This window comes from Psammomys obesus, unplaced genomic scaffold (assembly GCF_907164565.1).
Source record: "Psammomys obesus unplaced genomic scaffold, mPsaObe1.curated_primary_1811, whole genome shotgun sequence".
Classification (NCBI taxonomy): Eukaryota; Metazoa; Chordata; class Mammalia; order Rodentia; family Muridae; genus Psammomys; species Psammomys obesus.
In genome coordinates, this window is record NW_026596064.1 from 22,967,862 (window position 1) to 22,977,799 (window position 9,938).

The following is a 9,938-nucleotide window of genomic DNA, read 5'->3' on the forward strand; positions in this document are numbered from 1 at the left end:
ATCTATCTATCTATCTATCTATCTATCTATCTATCTATCTATCTATCATCTATCTATATTTATTTATGTGTTATGTAGAGGCCAGAAGACAATGTGTCCTACCATAGGGGCTAGAACTCTGGTCCTCAGGCTTGACAGCACATGCTTTTACCTGGTGAGCTATCCACAGGCCCACCTACCTGTTTTTCTTTTCCTTCCTTCCTTCCTTCCTTCCTTCCTTCCTTCCTTCCTTCCTTCCTTCCTTCCTTCCTTCCTTCCTTTCTGGTTTTTTTTGGGGTCTTACTCTATCTTTTTCTTCTTCTGAGATAAGATATTTCTTTGTAGCCAAGACTGGCCTTAGTCTGTTGCCTGAGTGCTGGGATTACAGAGGAGCTGTTTCTTCCTTGGGAGGGAACTGCTATTGAACTTATTCTTCTGCAGAATTACCTCACACAGCACAGAAAATTTGAGCCTCTTATTTGGACACTTCTCTGAAGCTAGGACACACACTGCTGTGCTGGAAAAGTATTTTGTAACTCTGTATCAAGTGGAAAGAATTGTCAGTAGTAAATAATTCTTATCTCTACTTTTCTAATTGCCTAAGGACCACCATAATATATTTTCATACTTCAGTGACCTGTAGACTTTAAATGATCAGATTATTGATATAATACATCATCACCTGTATAATGTTTTATGCTTATTGAGAAGACAACTAAGAATGGTGTTTCTTCTTTTCCTCACTTTCCTGTTTCTTGTGGTCATTCAAAGTGAGAACCAGGTTCTCCTCCTCATTCTAGCTTGTCTTCTGAAGCCAATATTTATCAGAAATGATTATATATTTGAAGCTCATGGTACAATGATAGAAATGAGAACGTCCCTGCTTTGTATTGGGTTGCAGAATACTATATAGCAAAGTCTTTGCATAACATGGCTTCTTTTTCACAGCTGTATTAATTTGAATATAATTCAAAATGTTCTGATTTACTGGGTACTCTGTCAGTCTCTTTCATTTTCATTCTGAGGAAAGAGGATTCTTAGTATATTGAAAAGACATCAATTAACAGAAGACCTTCCTCCATCATAATTTCTTTTCTTGAAGACATCTCTTATTTTCTTTCCTTTTACTTTTTTTACTTGATGTAGACCATTTATTTTAATATTTGTCCAATATCTTAACATCTAGTACTTTATGTTGACCATTATATTTTAACATTTGTCCAAAAGACTTGCCAGTTTTGGGGAAAGAAGAGAGGGGTAGGGAGGGGAGGAGGGAGAGAACTAGAGGGGGGGGATACAAAGTAAATAAAGTATAATTAAAAATAAAAAAAATTCTGAGTCAGCTGTATCTGAGTTTGCATCTGGCTTCAGAAACCAGCCATGTGACTCTGGATAAATTACTTTAGCCTCTTTAACAGCTTTGCTTATAAGCTGAAAGGAGAAGACAGTAACATAAAACTGGCAAGTCCTTTTACTTTTGAATAAAGAGATTGACTTTTATTCAGTCTGAAAGTTCTGAAACATATTTTTGAAGTTTTACTTTTTAAATTTTCTTACGTTGCAATAGATATATGTATATTACTCTGATAATATTTCTCCCATTATGCTCTGTTATCTCCTTCTGTTGAACCTCTTCTTCCCAACATGCCTCTACTACTGTGTGTGTGTGTGTAAGAGACAGAGAGAGAGAGAGAGAGAGACTATTTAATCAGGTTGCTTTCATGAGCATGGATGGGGAATTATGCAGTTGAAAAGGATAACTTTCGACCCCCATTAATTGTGGAATGTTGGCAGGCTCAGTCTTGTACAGGTCTTGTACATATAGTTCCTGCTGTTGTGAGTTCAACACCCATCTTATGTCAGGATGTTAGGGTTTTGTAATACTCCTTCTTATCCTTTGGCTCTTACATTCTTCCCTCTTCCTCCATGTTCCCCGAAACTAGCATGCGGTGGTAGAGATACAATGTTTAGGGCTGAACATCCCATTCAACAATTGCTTATTCTCAGCACCTTGGTCAGTTTTGCATCCCTGCATTATCTATTACCTACTGCAAATAGAAGTTTCTCCAATGAGGATTGGAAGTAGCATTAATCAATGACTATAAAATAAATACTTAGAAGACAGCGTGACACCATGTTTATTTAGCAAAGCCACAGTAGTAGGCTTCCTCACTCCCCAGGGCTCATGATCATTCTGGCCACCACTTTTAAGCATATTTCAGTACCAGACATGAATTTCTTCTTCATTTTATTAATAAATATATTACAGGGATATATATATATATATATATATATATATATTTATGTTTTTATGTGGTTTTATCACCTTTGAACCATAAAAGTTTTCTGTTTATCATTACAGGTGGCCAAGCGTTATCATATATTGAGTACATCATCCCAGCTATTATTATTTTGATCATCATAGGATCCATTTGGCTTTTGAAAATCAGAGGCTTCAGGTATTAAGAGTGAGAAATATGGGATTGACTGAGTGGTACATCAGGGAGTAACAACAATGTTCTCATAAGCAAAGTGGACACATGAGGAATTAGCATGGCTTACTTTGCATGGTGACAGTGTTTAGTGACTTGCTCAGGAGGGCAAGCACTTGAATTAAGCCAGTAAGGACTGAGAAGCAGGGCATGCTATTTCTTTAATTTGAGAAAACAGCTACAATAATTCTTTTCGTGTAACAAAGAGATGGTGTCCCATACAATTTATTGCCTCAAGCTCCTATCTCAAAGTTTTGCTTTTCCAGCTGGGTGTGGTAACACATGCCTTTAAATGCCAGCACTCGGGAGGCAGAAGCAGGCAGATCTTTGTGAGTTCCAGGCCAGCCTGGTCTATGAAGCAATTCCAGGATAGGCAAGGCTATTACACAGAGAAATCCTGTCTTAAAATCCAAAAAAAAAAAAAAAGTGATTGTTTTTCCTTAAGAGCCAGAATTTTCTTCTTTGTTATGGAAGCTGCAATTCAGTGTATTCCATTCATTTCTGATTTACTGTGCTTTACATATTAATTATCAGAGCATTTTGATATCATAAATGTTAATTCTAAACAATGATGTTGTCGGCAGACACAGCAGATTGTTTCATTTTATTTATTTTTTAGAAAATGTAAATCACCCAAATTGGAAGCTCCTCCAGCTGCTGCAGAGGTAAGACAAATTAAAGAATATTTGCAAAATTTAAAGCCACATGGTCTTCAATCTAGCTGCATTATCTGTAATTTGCATCAATATTCATGTTTTAGCTGAACAAAACAATTCTGATTTTACACTGTTAGTAGTCAGACATATTTTGCTAATTACCTATCAAATTATATATATGTAATTATATACATATACATATGCATGTATAATTAACGTACATATGATTATATATATATATCTTAATCATTTTGCCCTATTTGGAGTGTAGTCTCTGGAGAAATTAAAAACGTGTTTCCTTCTCTATGAAACTGTGTCTAATTCCTGACTTCCCCTTCCTTCTCTCATCTAAACTTAAAGAAGCCTGCTCTTTACTCTTCTACAACCAGCTTCTCATTATCTTGGAATCATTCTCCCCCCCCCATTTTTTTTAATATCGACTGTGTTTATTTATAATAAACCACATACAGTAAGAACAATCAGAAAAACCATATGTAAAAGTTGACAATAAATTGTCTCTGTCATCTGTTAGTTTTGGAAGCTGTTTGCCTTTACTTCCTACTTAAGTAATAATTTTATTTCTTCTCAAGTCTCTGATGAGCTTGAAGACTAGATAGTTACAGTTCCTCAGTTAGGCTTAAGTTGTTTAGGATTTAAGAAAATGTTTTAGGGTCTTGAAAGATGATTTTTAAATAAATAAATTCAAGATCTGATAGAGAATGTTTTCAGTATAAAACTTCAAACTCACCTAGACTGGACAGGTAATATTTTCTTTGGCTCATATTTTTGAAATGCTTCTTAGGTCACTTCATTTCTCTACATGTTGACTTTCACCCAACAACCATTTCACCCAAAATATAAATAATCACCAAATGGTTTTGATAGACTATTAGAACAAAGACTTGTTTTTCTGTTCATGTAAGTGAGAGACACACATAAGCATTATTAGTAGGTGCTAATATGGTAGAAATCTGGGTTACTTTCTTGCTCTCTGGAATGTGTTTTGACTTTGAACTTTTTCTAAGGATGATATGGAGCCTTATGCGAGCTACACAGAGAAGAGCAATCCACTCTATGATACAGTGACCAAGGTGGAGGCACTTCCGGTGTCACAAGATGAAGCCAATGGCACAGACTGGCTTACCTTGTCAGCCACTGGAATCTAGAACAACAACAACAAAAATGAATCAAGAGACATCATAATTACTGCTTTGCTCTTCTTAAAGTTCTACAATGGAAGGATTACTTGGAAATGAGCTCTTCTAAAGTTCTTAGGAAAAAGCACAAACATTCTAATGGATTTGTGTTTATATACTTCCATGATTGGAAATTTGGAATCTTTGCTGCTACCAGTTAATTCTTTGAAATACTGATGTAATTATTACAAAGAAAGGACATGGCTATGGTAAAATGTCAAACTGTGCAATACAGTATGGTGAAAATGACTTTCCTGAAGAAATAACTGCAGAAGGAACAATCATTACTAAAGAGTTTCTTGTGAGTTTTTCTAATTTTTTTCTCTGATTGTGATATGCCTAAGGTATATGTGTGCATTTATGTGTTTATTTACATATGCATATATATGCATACATATGCTTGTCAAGACATCTTGTCAAAAACATTGGAATTGGAATGCTGGACTTATAAAAGCTACTAACGTGAGTATTTGAGATACATTTTTTATCAACCGAAGCAAAACTACCTCATTCTTTTTAATGGCTACATAAAGTTCCACTGTATAATTACCTTGTCACGGCCCTTGGATGGGCATTTAGATTTTGTTTTGTGTGTGGTATTAAACAATACCATGTAGAATGTTTCTTGTGGTTAATCTCTGCATTATTTGAGTATACTTGTGAGATAATTTCTTTGAGTGCAATGGTCCTGTCAGTTGGAATGCAATAGAGCAATAGATCAGGCAAACGGTGTCAATTTACATTCCCTTCAATTGTGTTTAGATGTTTTTTTTTTTTATATCTTTAATATTCTCAATTCCACAGTTTCTACTTTCCATTTTTAATGAACCAGTTGGGTGATATGTCTTAAGGTTATGATATTTACTCTATTATTTAATGGAACTGAATTTATGTCTTTATCATGTCTGTATTTCTAATAACTACTCTCAACTCAACTTGTGTCACTACAGAGGTGCTCATAGCTCATGCTTAACAGTTTTACAGATATTATGAATTTTGTATTTTTAACACTGTATTCTGATATATTTATCAAAAAGCAGTATATTCCAAAGACATACATATTGGGTTATTTACACCCTAAAGCGATGGCAATGATATGATAAGACTTTCCCTCCATTTTTCTTTGGAGGGAAATTTTAGGAATACACATATTGATAACTTTTGCTGTATATTTGTAATTGTTAAAAATAATCCTGTTCCCTAATATCAGGATTCAGCAATCCAAGCTGTTGCTGAAGGCCTGGAACATTCCAGGACAGCCACCAGTGTTCAGTCTGCTTTGGAGAGCCAAGGAAGCTGAGTTCTGATGTCAGTGAAAATGAAAACAGCGGAGGCAGCCATTGTAGAGCGTCAGCGGCGGAAGGATTTACTTATATTCTGTCATCTAGATGCTCCTAGACCATTTTGGCCAGAGACCAAGTGTGTCCCATTGCTGCATGATCTGGCAACAGATCTAGGTGTTTTCCATCTGATGCTGGTTATGCAGACATACAGAATTCAAGTGTTGTGGATGCTGCCACTCATATTTAAAGAAATGCTTGGGAGGCATCTATTTTCATCAAGAATATTGGTTTATAGCTTCTTTTCCCTTTTGATATCTTTAGTTTTCCTATCAGTGTGAAATGGAACTTGAAGAACTCTATGGATTTGGGGAAGGCGTGGTACTTGTAATTATTTCAGCATTAAAAAATTCCAGTGACAGGATCACGGCCTGAACTCTTATTTTTATCAATTGGGAGTTACATTATTTCCGATTTTGTCTTAATACTACTTGTGTTTGTTCAGACTCTTTATTTACTCATAATGCTTCCTTGTATGTTATTAAGATGCTCTGCTTCTTTTCAGTTATCTGGTTTGTTGGTTGGTAATTACTCATGGTGGTTCCTAATGATATTTAATTTTCAATTTCATCATCATTATCATCAATAGCTGTAACTATGGAGACATTGGTATCACCATGCCACCCTCACAATCCCCTTGCCTCTACCTCCCAAGTGCTGGGATCACAGATGTGAACCAGGGCTCTTGGCTCTCTTATGATATTGTTGTTTCTCTGATAGCAGTTGTAATGATTCCCCTTTCATTTTGACATTATATATCTGTTTCTTCGCCCTCATTTTTCTTGATAAATATACAGGTATATTTTTTGTTTATATATATATTTTAAATATCCAAATTTTAGTTTATTGTTTTTTTCTATTCTGTATTTTATTTCCTTCCCTCTTTCCTTCCTTCCTTTTTCCTTTCTTTCTTTCCTTTTTTCCTTCCTCCCTCCCTCCATGCCTTCCTTTCTTCCTTCTTGTCTTCTCCCTCTCCTTTCTAGCTCTTTCATTCTCTCTCTTTCTCTCTCTCCCCCTCTCTCTCCTATGAATTTAGCCAAGGTCTTTCACGTGCTAAGCAAGTACTGTGCGTTGAAGCTGCACCCTGACCTTTTCATCTAAACTTTATTATTATTGTATTTCTTATGATAATTTGGGCTTAGTGTTTTTGTTCCAGCTCTTTGAATTATAGTCAGAGTTTTCATTTGAAAAATTTTACAATGTAGGTATTTATCACTATAAACTTAAAAGTTTAAGTACTGTTTTTTGTACATTTCGTACATTTTGGTGCACCATATTTTCATTTTCTTAATGTTGTTTTTAAAGTTTTCTTTTAAATTTATTCTTTTATCTGATGATTGTTGAAAGATGTGTAAATTTCCATGTATTTGTGAAAATTCCTTTTCAACAGAGAAAAACTACTTGGTTCTGTATAACCTGATAACAATCCATCTAAAAAGAAAATTAAATACGTTTTGTGCAGTAATATAAAAAAGAATAAAGTCTTTAGAGGTAATTTTAATTAAAGAAGTAAAAACATCATACTAAAAACTATAAAAAGATATTGACAAATTAAAAGACAATTTGTTATTCATAGATTGGAAAAGTTACAATCATAGACCAAAAGATCTACATGTTCAATACAATTCCTATTAAAATCCCAGTGACATAATTTTTATAAAAAAGAAAAGATTTTCGGAAAAGTTTCTGTAAAGCAAAAGACACTGTCGTCAAAACAAAACAACAGCCTACAGACTGGGAAAGGATCTTCACCAACCCTATATCTGACAGAGGGCTAATATCTAGTATATATAAAGAACTCAAGAAGTTAAAAGCAACAAATCAAGTAATCCAATTAAAAAATGGGGTACGCTTTGATCACCTCACCCTGAGGGGGGAGCAGCCTTACCAGGCCACAGAAGATGATGATGCAGTCACTTCTGATGAGAACTGATAGACTAACATCAGAAAGAAGGAGAGGAGGACCTCCCCTGTCAGTGGACTTGGGGAGGGGCACACATGCAGAAAGGGGAGGGAGGGTGGGATCGGGAGGGGAGGAGGGTGGGGCTTATGGGGGGATACAAAATGAATAAAGTGTAATTAATAAAAGTTAAAAAAAGAAAAAAAAAGAAAAAAGGGGTACGGAGCTAAACAGAGAACTCTCTGTAGAGGAATGTAGAATGGCAGAGATACACTTAAAGAAATGCTCAACATCCTTAGCCATCAGGGAGATGCAAATCAAAATGACCCTGAGATTTCATCTTACACCCATCAGAATGGCTAAGATCAAAAACTCAGGTGGCAACAAATGCTGGAGAGGATGTGGAGAAAGGGGAACCCTCCTCCATTGCTGGTGGGAATGTAAATTTGTACAACCACTTTGGAAATCAATCTGGCGCTTGCTCAGACAATTAGGAATAGTGCTTCCTCAAGATCCAGCTATACCTCTCCTAGGCATATATCCAAAATACGCTCAAGTACACAACAAGGACATTTGTTCAACCATGATTGTAGCAGCTTTATTCGCAGTAGCCAGAACCTGGAAACAACCCATATGTCCCTCAACTGAGGAATGGGTACAGAAATTGTGGTACATTTACACAATGGAATCCTACTCAGCAATTAAAAACAAGGAAATCATGAAATTTGCAGGTAAATGGTGGGATCTAGAAAAGATCATCCTGAGTGAGGTATCCCAGAAACAGAAAGACACACATGGTATATAATCACTTATATAGACCTGTAAGATAGGATAAACCTACTAAGATCTGTACACCTAAAGAAGCTAAACAAGAAGGAGGACCTGGGGTAAGAAGATCAATCCTTACTTAGAAAGACAAATGGGATGGACATTGGAAGTAGGAGAAAATGAGAAACAGGAAAGGAGCCTACCACAGAGGGCCCCTGAAAGACTCTACCTATCAGTGTATCAAAGTAGATGCTGAGACTCATGGCCAAACCTAGGGAAGAGAACAGAAATAACAGATGAGATGCATCACCAACAAAATTCAAGAGGTGGAAGAGAGAATCCTAGGAGTAGAAGATACAATAGAAGGAATTGACACAGCAGTTAAAAAAAAAAAGGTAAATCTAAAAAAAAAAAAAAATCCTAATGCAAAGCATCCAGAAAAATTGGGATACTGTGAAAAGACCAAACCTAAAAATAATAGGAATAGAAGAAGGTAAAGAGCTCCCAGCTCCAAAAACCAGAAAATATTTTCAACAAAAATCATAGAAGAAATCATCCCCAAACTAAAGACAAAAATGCTATACATATGCAAGAATCCTACAGAACCTCACTTAGATTGGACCAGAAAAGAATATCCTCCCAAAACATGACAATCAAAACACCAAATCTGTAGAAAAAAGAAAGAATATTAAAAGTTGCAAGGGAAAAAGGCCAAGTAACATATGAAGGCAGCCCTATCAAAATTACATCTGACTTCTCAACAGAGACTCTAAAAGCTAGAAGGGCCTGGGCAGATGGCATGTGGCCCCTAAGAGCCCACAGATGCCAACCTAGACTACTATATCCAGCAAAACTCTTTCAGATTCAGGGTCAGGAACCTTATCAGTTGAGCTTTCCAACCCTCTTCAGCAAAACTCTCAACCACCATAGATGGAGAAAAGGTATTTCAAGACAAAACATATCTATCCACAAAGCCAACCCTACAGAAAATACTAGAAAAAATACAACCCAAGAAGGTTAACAACATTCAAGAAAATACAGGGAATAAATAATTTCACAACAGCAAAAACAAAAGAAGGGAAGCACACACACTCATACTACGACTACTGATATCAAAATTACAGGAATCAATAATCATTGGTCATTAATATCTCTCAACATCAATGGACTCAATTCCCTAATGAAAAAACATAGGCTAACAGAATGGATAAAAAATCAGGATACATCATTGTGTTGCAACTCACCTCAGCAACAAAGATAGACAATACCTTAGAGTAAAGGGCTGGAAAAAGATTTTTCAAGCAAATGGACCCAAGAAACATGCAGGAGTAGCAGCTATTCTAATATATAATAAAATAGACTTTCAACTAAAAGTAATCAAAAGAGATGGACAAGGACACTTCATAGTCATAAAAGGAAAAATCCACCAAGAGGTCATCTCAATTCTGAACTTCTATGCCCCAAATACAAGAGCATCACATTTGTGAAAGAAACATTACTAAAGCTTAAATCCTATAATCCCTAAGGAAATAGAAGCAGTCATTAAAAGTCTCCCAGCCAATAAATAAATAAATAAATAAATAAATAAATAAATAAATAAATAAATA

The 9,938-nt window shown here is 35.6% G+C and overlaps 1 protein-coding gene across 1 annotated transcript in view; it reads left to right on the forward strand.

Annotated features, from left to right (window-relative positions):
* Cd200r1 (CD200 receptor 1) overlaps window positions 1-4,651 on the forward strand; it is a 24,198-nt gene extending 19,547 nt beyond the window's left edge. The window contains exons 5-7 of the mRNA XM_055625126.1: window positions 2,342-2,438; window positions 3,091-3,136; window positions 4,153-4,651. Of these exons, the coding sequence (XP_055481101.1) occupies window positions 2,342-2,438; window positions 3,091-3,136; window positions 4,153-4,293 (284 nt within the window). The 3' untranslated portion in view covers window positions 4,294-4,651. The remainder of the gene's footprint in view (window positions 1-2,341; window positions 2,439-3,090; window positions 3,137-4,152) is intronic.
* The last annotated feature ends 5,287 nt before the right edge of the window (window positions 4,652-9,938 follow it).